At 34.0% G+C, this 15,911-nt stretch overlaps 2 protein-coding genes across 3 annotated transcripts in view; one reads left to right on the top strand and one right to left on the bottom strand.

The window, feature by feature from the left end:
- Positions 1-200: 200 nt before the first annotated feature.
- On the bottom strand, positions 201-3,175 carry LOC124542307. Its single transcript, XM_047120274.1, has 3 exons — positions 2,172-3,175; positions 1,568-1,831; positions 201-707 (listed from the first exon to the last, which is right to left on the bottom strand). Exons 1-3 carry the CDS (start codon positions 2,628-2,630, stop codon positions 252-254), a joined length of 1,179 nt encoding a protein of 392 aa, XP_046976230.1. The 5' UTR covers positions 2,631-3,175; the 3' UTR covers positions 201-251.
- A 324-nt stretch (positions 3,176-3,499) lies between these two features.
- LOC124542360 (monocarboxylate transporter 13) overlaps positions 3,500-15,911 on the top strand; it is a 51,753-nt gene continuing 39,341 nt past the window's right edge. For both annotated transcript variants that reach the window (XM_047120334.1, XM_047120333.1), the window contains exon 1: positions 3,500-3,738. The gene's annotated coding sequence lies outside the window, so the exon portion shown is untranslated. The remainder of the gene's footprint in view (positions 3,739-15,911) is intronic.

The raw sequence follows: 15,911 nt of genomic DNA, 5'->3' as shown, positions 1-15,911 counted from the left end.
AATATTACAAACAGACACTCCAATTTTATTATATATATAGACTAACATCACTAACAACTAGCGCGCACTGGTAACTTTTGTCACGGTGACTGTTTCGTCACACTTGTCAAGTCCGTGAATATGTACAGATGCAGACACAAATGTCACCCAATTGTCACGTCGTAACGTGCGCGCACCTCCATACATATTCATGGACTCAACAAGAGTGACGAAACAGTCACCGTGACTAAAGTTACCAGTGCGCGCTAGTTCTAATAGTCATAATAATCACTGTCATCAACATAGTCATTTAAATATTTCTCCTGTAATTTCATACAAGGAGATTTTAATGATTCTTTATTCGCTTCAGCAATATGTGATAAATTTGCTTGCAAGTTTCCATCTTCGTTCTGTCTTTGGTCTTTGTAATGAAGGACATTATTTAACAAATGAACCGACTTTGTGACCCCTTTAAAGTTTAATGGCGTACTCTTTTTCTTGTATTCTTTTTTAGGATTGACATATTTGTCATCTCTTTTATTTTTGTTGTTTTGTAACAAATCATAGACGAATGGACCTTCGCGTTTTTTTATTTCTTTAGTCACCGGATTGAATATACCGCAATCGTCATAGCATACGAAATTCTTGTTATCACTTTTCATAGCTCTTGAATAAAACACGTTATTTGTTGAATCGATAATTCTAAACACTATCGAATCGTTGTGTATCTAAAAAAACATATTTCTTATTATTGATTCTTACTTATAGTACGACGCAACTTAGATGTATTATCGGCAAATATCGTAAAACCGACCACACCCGAACTAAGTCCCACTGCTGGTCTAAGGCATCTTCTGCCTTTGAGGATACATATGTTGCAGAATTTAATTGAAAATAGACACATGAGGTTTCCTCACGATGTTTTCATTCACCGCCGAGCACGAGATGCATTATAAACACAAATTAAGCACACGTATAATGTATATTCAATGGTATTTGCCTGCATTTGAACCCGCGGTCATTAAGATGCACGCGTTCTAACCACTGGGCCATCTCAGTTAATAGACGTGAAGAGGTTAATTTGATCATCCCTTTTATCTCATTTAAAAAATAATTATACACATCCTATACAACTCATCGAAGAAGATAATCAAACTTTATATTTACGTATAGTACGACACAACTTATATGTCGCATCGCAAGGCTAAATTCGTAAAACCGATCACATCCGAACTAAGTACGCTATCTCAAATTATCAATATTCATTTCTTATGTGAATATGATCTTTACACAAACGTAATAAGTTGTAATATCATGTGACCTAATATATTCGTCAATTTGACACGTCGATTTACACGCACTCGCTGTCTCGGGTTGAACTGACGCGTGAATCTATAGCGACGAATATCGTCGAATGGCGCGATAGGGAGATATTTCTATTGATTGTGTAAATCAACTTAGATGCTACATCTAAGTTGCGTCGAACTTTGTGATTACAAATCTGAATTCAGTCAGTTTCTTTAAACATAGATAAATACATTTAACATCACAATATTATGCTTCAAATGTAACATTAAAAATTACCAACCGAATACAATGTTGAAACTTCACAGTTTTCCCGCCCTTGACAGATGACAGTTGTGCTCCGTTCAGGAACGTTGTATGTCTTCGTGATACGCCATACTGTTTCGATAAAATCTCCGCAGGATATTCTTAAATCTCTAACGGTTATGACTGATGGACAAACATCGAATGGATTGTAGTATTGTGCGTTATTGACAATACACAATTCCCAATTTGTTTTCAATGAAAGTATTTCATATGAGCACTTTGGTGGTTTTTCTTCAATAACCTGCATAGAATATTATGTAGCATCGATAAAATGATCAAAACATTAAATTAAAATATCCAATCCATCAACTCCGTCCATAGACTTACTGCCATAAACAGAATAATTATTATCTTTTAAAGGAACACACGAGACATACACCATTCGCCACTACGGTGGGTTTGAGGTCCTTAACTCATTATATCTCATAGGTTAGGCATATGAACACGTATAAATCACTGTTCATACGTTATTCCTGCCGCTCGACATAATATCCTACGCCTAAGTTAGTGATAGTGCAGCAAAAAAAAATTGTAGGATATTTAATTTCATTAAAAAAAGATATTTTCAAAAAGTACTTTACCCAATATCCGCCACTGCGGCATTTAGGACAAGTTTCATTGACAAAACTCTCACATTTGTAACAAATTATTGAAACATTTCCTGAATTATTTTCAATCATCCGCCATGTTCTCCAGAAGAAATCTCTCTTATAAATAAATTTGGACCCGTTCATAGTTAATATGTTTCTGAACGCACCTTCCATTTCATTTTTTAAATCGAAACCATTCGCTTCAAGAGAATGCATTATGCCATCAACAAATAAGGTTTTATTAGAATTAATTTTATCGAATAATTTAATTTTCATATCTTGATCGTGGATTTGTTTTTTTCGATTAAGGAATCTTTGACGTAAATCTATTTTCTCGGTGTCTACATTGGAGTCGTAATCCAAAAACATATCGAAATTGTTCGGATTCATTTTTTCAAATGAATTTTCAATATTGATTATTATTGTTAGACAAACTATTCTAAGCTTCATTACTTGAAATTAACGTTTTAACTGCGTTTATGGAACAATGGCATTTTAAACTATGATCAAAAAGAATGTTATATGTTTATCAACAACAACGCCGGCGGTTTCTTTTTTTTTATTTCGTCTTTTTGGAATATTTTACTTAAATTTTGACCCATAACTACTGGTTTGATATATGAATCGATTAAATATATAATATAATTCGATTAAATATAAGATTTTTTCATGAAAATTTGGCATTTCGATTGAGTTTTTAATTAACCAAAACTATGATAACTCCAGTAGTTATTACAAGAATTACCAGTAAAGAAATTAAAGTATATATAAATAAGTCTGAAATGTAAATATTAAGCTCCGGCCCGTAGCCTGTTATTCCGATGGAAGTAAAAATACATACAACAAACAAATCTTTGATTTACGTCCTTCGTACGATTTGCTAAGCTGTGAACAATTATACAACACTATTGCACTTAACCACTTTTGTCTACTTTAGTTTTAATTCCAAAATCGCGAAAACAGTTTCGTAGAATTTCAAAGCACATTTGTTTTTAAATTCCTTAGTCATAGATTAATCTAGCTCTCGCCCAATTATACAGTCAAATGTTTTTTATTTGGCTTTTTTTCCTGTTATGGTTGGAATAGAGTATAAAAAAAGGTTACAGCTAACGTCAAGTTTTAACATTAGTTGAATGTAACCTTCCTATTCCTATTTCCTACATTCATACGAAAATCTTGTAATTATTATTTATTTTTACTGAATTATAAAAATAAATTGACATATTTTTTATTTACGGTAAATTTATTATTGAACTGCTACCCATGTGTAGATCTGTCAGATCGAGAATGAATGAATTGAAATCTAATGACGTTTCGGTAGTATTCTGCTCAAATCTGCAATCACTATTCGTATTCACAACTCTCTGATTCATGGAGACAGCTCCATTCATTGTTAAACGTCGGGAAACAATGGTTGACTTCCATTGTATTTTGTTATGGAAATTCCCTTGTTTATAGTGCTATTAAAAAAACGTTTTTGTGTAATGTGCAAGTGATTTATGTGCTTATGTGTAATTTTAATTTGTGACGTTCATTTATTTTGAGAGCAAACATATCGGTGAGTAATAAAATAAATATATCGTATATATAAATTGTAATACAAATAATGATGTTATCGTTCGCTTTTAGATTAAATTTTAAGTAAGAACAGATGTTTCGAAATTATCTTTATGTTATTACAGAAATTTAGTTCTCTTTTAACTGTTTTATGTTGAAAGATATTGATACAATATATCTATCATTATTATATTTATGCAAGAATGGAACGTAATTATTTATTACATACTTTTTTTTTAATGGAATGTAATGTAGTCTTTGCCTATTAAAAAAAAAAGTGAATGTAAAAAAAAACTTGAGTTATTTGACTTATTTAAATAATTCTTTATGATTCAGCAATATATTGTAGACTTAAAAAATGTCTTAGAAGATATATTGACATTGTTTATTTTATATTCTGGAATATCATGTTATGGTTAAAATAATTATATATATTAAGTAACCTCCACTTTTGCTTTCATAAACGTTGTTTTATATGTTGTTTACTGTTTCTTTATACGAATAAACAAACAATGGCCAATTTCCTTATGTAAAACGTATGTTATCAAATTTATTAAACTAAAAATATTATACCCATATACTGAGTAAAATTTTTATATTTATATCAAGACACATAATTCAAATTTGTTATTTATTGCTAGTTATAAATTAGCGCTATTCCAAAAAACCTTATCAAATACCAATATACATAATACATATATTATGAATTAATTACTTGTAATAACTTCATATCATAAAAGCTAAAAATTATGCAGTTATAAATTAACTGTAACTTAGTTTGATTATACTGGTAATAAATTATTTAATCTAATCATACCTAATGTAATTTAGATAGTTTTTGTGCTGTTACTTACCTATCAATAATCAAATCGATATGGCTGAATAATTATGATATAATAGAAAATTGAAGATGTCTTAGGGGCATCATTTTGAAAAGAAAGAGCATGTACTTACATACTCACTTGATAAAATAGTCTTCATCATAATTAAAAACTTGATATATTAACTCTTACATGGTGCATAGGGGATCCCTAATCCCCGCCCAGTGACGCTGTAAAGGCCAGTAGGGCTTTACCCAGTTCGAAAAAAAAAAAGGTTTAGCGAGACACTCATCATGTACTTTTCATGTCTAAGTATGTGCATTTAACATAATGACTCAAGTTATTTTATCATTAAGGGTTCTACAGAAAATAAATTAAAAAAAAAAAAACATTTAAAAACAATATTATGTTTTAGAAACAATAGGACTTGCGAAAGAATAAAAACTGCTGTAAAATATTAACTATTAATGATAAATTACGAAACACATCATTTATATTTGAAAGTAGTGTATCAATAGTTTTATTTTGTAATTTATGCCAAAGCCACAGATAACACATCTGTTTAGATAAAAATGGCTAATAAAAATATTATTTATAAATAATTGGGTAAAATTTGGGTACATCGGATTTTTACCTTATAAGTACATATATGTAGGGCATTATAAGTCAAGTTTTTATTTGCTTATCATAGTATATTGCACATCTAACTGCTTCAGAAATTATAGAAAGAAAGATAAATAAAAAATATTAATAAATATTGTACAACATCATTACTCTGATCCCAATGGAAGTAGCTAAAGCACTTGTGTTTGGGAAAATCAGAAGTAATGACTGTACCATAGACATTAGACACCCAGTCCCATGACAACATAGACTCAAACTCAGACCTTGCAGTATGGGTACACCACCCATGAAAACCGGTGTACACACTACTCAACCATGGAGGTCAACAAGATAATATCTTAGTTACCAAGATTGCACATTGGCGATGTAAAGAATGGGTAATATGCCTTGGAATGCTGAGGGGCTCAAGAATATATAATATATAGCTTTACAATTGCAGCTAATACATGATACTCTCAAAACTGTAATATGTATAATTTTTAAATACATTATAGTCTTTTTTACGCCTGGATGATAAGAATATCACAACAAAGTTCTTTGTTATGGCACTGTGGTCTCATATTCAGGATGAGTAATGCTTACTAATTGGGAAACATTATATTTATCATGTTTCAAATGTATTTTATTTTTATTACTTTTTTTTTACTGACAACACTAAAGCTCGGTTATATGACAGTTAACAAAAAAAAAAACATATTTGTTGAGTAATATAGGAGATAGAATTACTGATTATTGTTTTGTCTTTGTCTATATTTGTATGTATACATAATAATAACAAAATATATTAATTTTATTTATGAAACTTTTTTAATCGGGGATATTTATTGACATTTTATTTCTTTTTGGTAGTCAATGGCAACGGTCCTGGTAAGAGAGAGCTAACCCAGGCAATCACCACTGTATATATGTACTTAATTTGTGGTTATAATTCATCTCGTGCTCGGCGGTGAAGGAAAACATCGTGAGGAAACCTGCATGTGTCTGATTTCATAGAAATTCTGCCGCATGTGTATCCTCAAAGGGAGAAGAGGCTAAAGACCAGCAGTGGGAAATTTAAAGGCTATGTAATGTAAAATGTACATCAATCTTAATAATCAGCGTTGTATTTGCGGTCGCCAAGCGTCGTCGGTGCGTCTGCGTTGCGGTTATGAAACGTAACCCCTAAGTATTGCTTTGATTATCGTGCTTTTACGCCATTCTAAACCTTATTCAATGTGTATTAAGGTGTCTTTTTGGTTAATCATGGGCTTGTTTGCGGTCTTATAATTATTTTTTTTAAGATGTAGGCAGACTATGGGAACTAAGATGTTATGTGCCTTGTGCCTGTAGTTATATAATAAAACATTTTTTTATGGTATAGTTTGGCGGACCAGCATATGGGCCACCTGATGGTAAGTGGTCACTATCACCCATAGACAATGACGCTATAAGAAATATTAACTATTCTTTACATCGTCAATGTACCACCAAACTTGGGAACTAAGATGTTATGTCCCTTGTGCCTGTAGTTACACTGGCTCACTCACCCTTCAAACCGGAACACAACAATACTGCGTACTGCTATTTGGCGGAAGAATAACTGATGAGTGGGTGGTACCAACCCAGACGGACTAGCACAAAGCCCTACCACCACGTAAACATAACATTATCTTTTATATAGTTATAAATAATTATATGTAGTGTGTTTGTGTGCGTTTGAATGAAACAAAAAGTTATTGATGTAGCCTAAGTCACTCCTTATTACATCAGCTATCTTCCAGTGAAAGTCCCATAAAAATCCGACCAGCCGTTTAGTAAAAAGTGGTTATTTTAATACTACAAACAGATACTATACTGTAATATTATAAATGTGAAAGTAACTCGATCTGTATGTTCGCCGTTCTTTCACGACCAAACCGCTGGACCGAATTCGATGAAATTTGTTATGAAGCAAACTTGAACTCCAAAGATAGAAATAGGCTACTTGTTTCCCCTAACACGTGACAACCAATCCTCTAAAACTCGAGCACTGCCGCGGGTAACAGTTAGTTTTATTATATGTATGGATATAGGGTTGTATGTACCCCCTCTTTCCTCCCCTTTTCACGAATCAGTCCAATCGTACAGTGACGTTGTAAAAACATTTTTGTTAATATTTTTGTAATTGGATATCTGCCAATCATAATGGTGCCATCCGTCACGTTCGATGAACTTTATGTACTTAAATATATATATGTTATATATCCTTATCATTACACAGTATAAAACAAAGTCGCTTACCGCTGTCTGTCTATGTATGCTTAGATCTTTAATACGCAACGGATTTTGATGAAGCTTTTTTAATAGAGTGATTCGAGAGGAAGGTTTTTGTATGTAATACATGGACTATATAGTTTACGATCACTGATAATTTTAGAAGTTTCTAATGTGATGTCGTAAATAAATTATTTGGTAGTATGTTTAGCATCAGTATTGCAACCGTGCGTAGCGGGGGCGATTCGCTAGTATATGTATACATATATATGTATATGTCATCGTAATTATAAGATATGTTCTAAGTTTGGCCCCTCATGATAAGTATTATCGCCAAATATTAACCTTTAATTGGGTCATCAATGCACCCCCAAATTTGAAGACTAATGATATACAATAGTCTGTAAATTTTCTCCTCTACCTTTGAGGAGAAGATTTGGAACATATTCCAACACGCTGTTCCAATGCGTGTTAGTGGAATACACATGTGGCAGAATTTCTATGAATTTAGACACATGCAAGTTTCCTCAGGATGTTTTCCTTCACCACCGAGCACGAGATGAATCATAAACACAAATTCTATATGTATATGTATAATACATGTACATTAGACTAGAAAAACATTGATCTTTTTTAGGTTTGAAATTTAAATTATTGTCTTAAATTTTTTTGCGCTAATTTGCACATTTCACCCGTGCAAAGCCGGGGCGGGTCGCTTGTGGATTTTAAATGTGAAAGTGGCTCTGTTTATCTGTCTGTTGATTTAAGATCAATATCTTAAACGCAAGCGAAGCCACAATTTATTTTTCACATTGTCGATAGCCTATTATAGGCTATCGACAATGTGAAAAATAAATTGTGAATTATTGTAATCAGTGTATATTATGAGTTTGAAAATGGTTATTTACTAATGAAACTTGAAAATAATACTTGATTTATTCAAAAATCAATAAATTAAAATGCATTTTTTCAAACGTTTGCCACGTGACACAAAACGTTCCTGATTGGCCGGGCTTATGATGAAGTCACTTTCTAGTAAACCTTGCTTTTCTACTATATGAACCACAGATTAAAATACAGCAAAGTGACGTCACCGACCCCATTGCAGCGCCATATTGACCAAGTAGCGTTTTCGCGCGTTATTTAAATATGGAATTTTTAATATGATATTATTCGGCAAATATGAACTACAGAAAAAAAATCTACTTTTACTGTGTTCCTTAACTTCTATTAAATAATATAAAATGGATTTAAAAAACTAGTTAAATAACCTATTAGTCGTTTATATGCACGTATAACCTCTGGGCTGATTCGGCATTGTATTGTAGTAAGTAGTGGTCAGTATTTAGTAGTAATGATCTACATAGAACAGGTTCGTGGCAATGACCTTTATCGCAAAAAAAGGGGAGGTCAATGAACGGAAGAGTACGAATAGAACAATGCTGTCTCTTTCTCGCTTCTAAATTTAAATTATAGTTGAGTATTTAAAGGTAATAAAACTTTTTCGTATTCGAAAGGTAAATTGTTTTATGCATTTATACAGATAATTAATTTTTTGTTGTTTTTTTTATTAGCAGTTCACTTTTTTTTAGTCAAAGGTGGAATGGTAAAGTGATTTTGTTTATTTAAATTATAATAATAATAATAAGAACAATTGAAATTGTATCAATACAATAACACAAATTGGAAAATCCAATAGTGGGTGCGTCATAAAACGAACGTCTGAAAATAATGCAATCCCACTAATTACCATATCAGAAAGGTCAACTTTTTTTTTATAGTATAGGTTGGCGGACGAGCATATGGGCCACTTGATGTTAAGTGGTCACCATCACCCATAGACATGACGCTGTAAGAAACATTAACTATTCTTTACATCGTCAATGTGTCACCAACCTTGGGAACTAAGATGTTATGTCCCTTGTGCCTGTAGTTACACTTTCTCACCCGTCAAACCGGAACACAACAATACTGAGTACTGTTGTTTAGCGGTAGAATAACTGGTGAGTGGGTGGTACCTACCCAGACGGGCTAGCACAAAGCTCTACCTCCAAGTGAAACTTAATATATATATATATATCCTTTCTAATGTATTAAAAGTGAAAGTTTGTATGTTTTTCGCTCTAGAACGCAAAAACTACTGAATGGATTTTAATGAAACTTTACTATGATATCATTATTATTATTTAATTTACGACACTGAGCAAGAAAGTCAAATTGTTGTATAATAAAGTAAAGTAACAGCCTGTAAATTTCCCACTGCTTGGCAAACGCCTCCTCACCCAATGCGGGTTGGTGGAATGCACATGTGGCAGAATTTCGATGAAATTAGACATATGCAGATTTCCTCACGATGTTTTCCTTCACCGAACACGAGATGAATTATAAAAACAAATTAAGCACATATATATAGTGGTGCTTGGGTTTGAATCCGAAAACATCGGTTAAGATGCACGCGTTCTAACCACTGGGCCATCTCGGCTCTTATATATTCTTATTGTTGATTTGATTTTACTACAAATACAACAACAAACAACAACAACAACAGTCTGTAATCCAATTGCTCAGCTAAAATCTCTGAAATCTACTGAAAAAAATGTAATCTCAGTAGTTCGGGATGGCCAAAATAATATTATCGTTTTACAAGCAAGTTTTGCTAGAATGCCCCACGCTATAGTCCAATTGTTTTATAATGACAGCTCAATCATATTTAAAATAAGAAATAGTGTTACATGCCAGTATTAAATGCTATGCCATATAAAATAATATTAATTACAGTTTTACAAATTATTGATCAATTAATTACAATAATAATTGTCTACACTAATATTATAAAGAGGAAAACTTTGTTTGTTTGGTTGTAATGAATAGGCTCAAAAACTACTGGACCGATTTTAATAATTCTTTCACCATTCGAAAGCTCAATCAATCCCGCATAACATAGGCTAAATTTTATTTTGAAAAAAAGTAGGGTTCCGTAAGATATTTTGGGTTTTTCGGACAAAAAAGGAAAAAATCTACCAAAAAAGTTGATTTTTTGCGTATGATGCCTAAACTATAAAAGATAGAACTATAAAATGTTCTAACTCCGGTCCTTAGAGGGCATAATGGCCTCCGACCCTAAGAACCTCATCAGATTCGTGGCTGATGTTGGTCTGGCTGAGGTGTTGTGATCACGAATTTGAGGTTTATCACAATAGATCCAAGCGCCGGTTGCAGTAATTCTTCAAATGTGACCGTGCCTCAGCAGTAGGGATATTAGAAGACTTATTATGAACCGTTATTTACGCGGGCGAAGCCGCGGGCGACCGCTAGTATATAATAAAGTAAATTCAATAGCCCCTGCTATATTAATAATATGCAATAATAATGTGATATAAATTATGATATAGAATCAAATGTCATAAAACCGTATTGAAGGCTCAGGTAACTCTCGTAACAAAAGCTTCATCAAAATCCGTTGCGTATTAAAGATCTAAGCATACATAGGGACAGACAGCGGTAAGCGACTTTGTTTTATACTGTGTGATGATGAAGATTGTCTGACAATCTGTTTTATAGTTTTCTAGATTACCTAAGAAGAACTACAGACATTGTTTTATGTTTAGTCGTATCGTTCTCGTCACGATTGTGTTCTGTAATGACATTCGAGTTCGCCGTTACAGAATAGTTCTGAATTGTACAGTACGACACAACTTAGATGTCATATCGGCAAAATCCGTAAAACCGATCACATCCGAATTGAGTAAACCATCCCGAATTATCAATATTTATTTCTCATGTGAATATGATCTTTACACAAACGTAATGACTTGTAATATCATATGACCGAATATATTCGTCAATTCGACGCGTCGATTTACACGCAATCGCTGTCTCGGGTCGAACTGACGCGGGAATCTATAGCGACGAATAGCGTCGAGTGGCGCGATAGGGAGCTGTTTCTGTTGGTTGTGTGAATCGACAGTAATCGGTTTTATTGAATTTGCTATGCTACGTCTATGTCGTGTCGTACTATACGCGTTAATTGCCGTCGTATATTAATTTAGGTCAATTAAGATGTGAAGATCTTGTTATTTCCTTCACGAGTTTTCATAATATACAAGGACTGGATCGTATATCTTAATCCCAACGATATAATACTGCTAGCCACTCGCCCCCGGCTTCACACTGCTATGCTGATACTACATATATCTACTACAGAATTTGTTTTTTACGACATCACATTAGAAACTTCCAAAATTGTCAGTGTTGTCGTTTCTTAACTACATTCTCAATATGTTATATACAAAAACTCGAATCGCTCTATCTATTGAAAAAACCGCATCAAAATCCGTTGCGAAATTTCAAAGATCTAAGCATACATGGAAACAGACAGCTGTAAGCGACTTTGTTTTATACTGTGTAACGATAACGAAGACTCGTCAGATTGTACTGGCAAACAGTCGGTGTTGTGTTCCGGTTTGAAGGGTGAGCCAGTGTAACTACAGGCACAAGGGACATAACATCTTAGTTCCCAAGGTTGGTGGCGCATTGACGATGTAAGGAATGGTTAATAATTCTTACAGCGCCGTTGTCTATGGGCGGTGGTGACCACTTACCATCAGGCCCATATGCTCATCTGCCAATGTAATAAATAAGCCAATGATATGATATAAATATAATTAATACTACTACAGCACTAGCAGTGGCGGATTTACCGATAGGCTAAGTAGGCTGGAGCCTAGGGCGGCAGATATAGAGGGGCGGAAAATTTAACCCAAATTTGTTATTATCTTACAGAAATTAAAAAAAAAAACTTATAATTATATGTATACACATTACGTCCGTAATCCGTATACTCGTCACAACATAGCGGGTTGGAAAAATAATCTAGTAACTGACAGAAATATCACCTAGTAACATAATCATACTAATAACGGGAATAAACCGATGTAATGAGGACGATAGAACACATGTCATATATTTTGCAAAAAAAAGTAGGGGCGGCAGAAATTGAATAGCCTACTAGCTTAGTAGCGGCAAATTTGTACCTAAATCCGCCACTGAGCACTAAGGATAATGTAGCTTTCTTTTTTCTGACATGTTATCGTATATAAACATATTCATTCTTCATAATAAAGTTATATGTGGTGGTTTGTTTGAAAAGTTTTCACTTTTTATAGATATAGGTTTTATTGCAGATTTTTGGCGGGTGAACATTTATAATATAAGTATGTATATAGTCAAAGTCAAAAACCTTTATTCAAAATAGAAGTGTTTACACTTTCTTATTGATTGGCGAAAATCTACCACCGGTTCGGAATATAATACCTCAGACTTGTGAAGAACCGGCGAAAGAAACTCAGCGGGATCTATTTCTTTTTCTCTTTTTGTAATGTCAATTTACAATATACAATAATAAACATATTTTTTTTATTTGAAACAGCCTGGAGGCGATCATCTCATTCCCAAGGTGTGCAGTCAACTAGAAAGTCATTAGTGCAGTAATATCCTTTCATACAAAAACATATACATACCTAAATATATATGACAATATGGTTATATAACAGTGCGTCTACGATCAATTGTCTGTTCATACGAAACAATTCCAAGTTGTTGTTTCGTTTGTATTAAGCGATATGCGCACGCGCAACTAGCTTGATTGATCCCGGTCAATTGACTCACCGGATGTTGTGCTGTGAGGGCAGAATGGTATATTGACCGCGATGTGTTTATTGTGAGTTTTATGTTTGTATCTTTATTGTGAGAAGTGAGAGATGAGAATCGAGATGTCTGCGTGGTTAGAACGCAACATTGAATATTCATGTGCTTAATTTGTGTAAAGGTTAAGGAAAACATCGTGAGGGAATTTGCATGTGTCTTATTTCATAGTAATTCTGCCACATGTGTATTCCAAATCGCATTGGAACAGCCTTATGGAATATGTTCCGAATCTTATCGAAGTAAGAGGAGGCCTTTGTCCGGCTGTGGGAAATTTACAGGCTGTTGTTGTTGTTGTTTTTATGTTCTGACAAATGTTCAGCTCGATCGTTTGTGGTCACCACTTGTCATAGACACGGGTTCTGCAAGAAATATTAATCAATAGTATTGGCCTGTGGTTTCACTCGCGTTTTTCGGATGTTATTTGTCATGTGTTAGGCAAAAAAAGTATGGAATACAATAACCTTCCTCTCGAGTCACTTTATCTATTAAAAAAAACTTCTCAAAATCTCTTGCGTAATTTCAAAGATCTAAGCATACATAGGGACAGACAGCGGTGAGCAACTTTGTTTTATATTATTGTAATGATGACGATGATGATGCTTGATTGGAATAGGGTATATTTATATGCCTTCCATCTTATAAGATGTCAAGAATCCATCCAAATGAAATGAAATGAAATCAAAATAATCTTGATTCAAGTAGGCTTTTACAAGCACTTTTGAATCGTCATTTAACAATTAAGTGAAGCTACCACCGGTTCGGAAAGTCGATTCAACCGAGAGAAAACGTCAAACTCAGTAGTTACTCTTTTTCAACATTTAAAAAATACGAAGTCAAGTTAGTTAATACAATTATTTAGATTAATATATCCTGCCTGGAAGTCAACAGGTATTAACTCCACGCTCTTCTATCATCTATAAAAGCTTGTATCGAATAACAAGTCTTTTTAACAATGTATTTTTTACAAAAGATTTAAATTTACGAAAAGGCAAAGTTAAAAATGTCTGCGGATCCAATTTTTTTTTCCATAAGCTACGTCCACTGTGCGTCATCTTCAACTTTCTTCATTATCTTTCTATTCAACTTTCCCAACCAAATTTATATCTTAACGCTAAAGCTACAAGGATTATTTTGTTATATGACATTTTCTGCCTCGCACAACCACTTTGTGGAACCAGCTTTCGCCGGCGGTTTTTCCGAACCGATACGACATTGGAACCTACAAGAAAAGAGCGTACTCCATTCTTATAGGCCGGCAACGCACCTGCAAGCCCCCTGGTGTTGCAGATGTCCATGGGCGGGGGTAGTCACTTTCCATCAGGTGAGCCTCCTGCTCGTATGCCACCTATGTCATAAAACAAAAAAAAAATGACGACCTCCGTGGTCGAGTAACGTGTACACCGGTTTTATGAGTGCGCCACACCGAGGTCCCGGGTTAGATTCCCGGCCGAGTCGATGTAGAAAAATTCATTAGTTTTCTATGTTGTCTTCGGTCCATTTGTGGTTCCGTCGTTGCTTCTGACTTTCCACAACACAAGTGCTTTAGCTACATACATTGGGATCATACTATATGTGATGTTGTTCGATATTAATCTATTTATTTATTAAGAATCACTTGCGGTCGTTATCGTATATTAAAGACGCGTTTATTACGTCTAGACTATTCTTAATACCCCCAGTACTAGAGTGCCGTGACGTAATCGGTGACGTCATCAAATGTACACGCGAACGGGTAGCGCATTTGTGATATTACCGACTTATTTAATACGCAGCCGAGATGGCTCAGTGGTTAGAACGGGTATATTATTTATATATAATACGTGAACAATATAGTAAAGAAACACTGATAATTTTAGAAGTTTCTAATGTGTTGTCGTAAACAAACAAATTCTGCCAGTGGCGGAATTACAAATTTGCCGCTAGTAGGCTATAAAATTTTTGCCGCCACTGACTTTTGAAATTCGATACATTAGTTTAGTTCACAATCATGTTGATTACATTTATTCTGAAATTGCAACTTTAGCATTTGTGTTCAATCGTCCTCATTACATCGGCTTTTTCCCGTTATTGTTTCTCGATTTAATTTTTATTTCTGTATGATAATAACGAATTTGGGCTAAACTTGCAGCCCCTCTAAATCTGCCGCCCTAGGCTCCAGCCTACTTAGCCTATTGGTAAATCCGCCACTGAATTCTGTAGTTTATCGCTATTGCACCCGTGCGAAGGCAAGACGGGTCGCTAGTGTATCTATACTAATAATTGTAACTGATTCCAATCAAATCGAAAACAATATTTTTTTGATTCATTAAAAGCAGTTATGAATTAAAATAAAAGCTAACACCAGTTAAAGAAGATTCTAACGAGGATCGGCAAGAAGCTCAGTACACTTTTGCACTATTTTAATAATATACGACAACAGCCTGTAAACATCCCACTGCTGGGCTAAGGCCTCCTCTCTCTTCGAGGAAAAGGTTCGGAACATATTCAGACACGATGTTCTATTGTGGGTTGGTGAAATACACATGTGGCGGAATTTCTGTGAAATTAGACACATGCATTCCTCACGATGATTTTCCTTCACCGCCGAGCACTAGATGAATTATAAACACAAATAAGGCACATGAATATTCAGTGCTTTTTGGTTGTGAACTCGTAATCATTGGTGCATGCACGCGTTCTAACCACTGGGCCATCTCGGCTCTTTTATTAATATATCATGGATTAATTATTTTTATATATATCCAGTCTAGAAGTCAATAAATTTTAAGTCCACGTATTTTTTTTTTAATTG

This window comes from Vanessa cardui, chromosome 30 (genome assembly GCF_905220365.1).
Source record: "Vanessa cardui chromosome 30, ilVanCard2.1, whole genome shotgun sequence".
Lineage (NCBI taxonomy): Eukaryota > Metazoa > Arthropoda > Insecta > Lepidoptera > Nymphalidae > Vanessa > Vanessa cardui.
The sequence above is the reverse complement of the archived record's forward strand: the minus strand, read 5'-3'. Positions and strand labels throughout refer to the sequence as shown.

Coding starts and splice junctions, on each gene's coding strand:
- LOC124542307 (XM_047120274.1), bottom strand. CDS start 2,630: ATGAAGCTTAGAATAGTTTGTCTAACAATAATAATCAATATTGAAAAT. Junction 1,832..2,171: donor GCCGCAGTGGCGGATATTGG/GTAAAGTACTTT, acceptor TATTCTATGCAG/GTTATTGAAGAAAAACCACC. Junction 708..1,567: donor AAGTTTCAACATTGTATTCG/GTTGGTAATTTT, acceptor ATGTTTTTTTAG/ATACACAACGATTCGATAGT.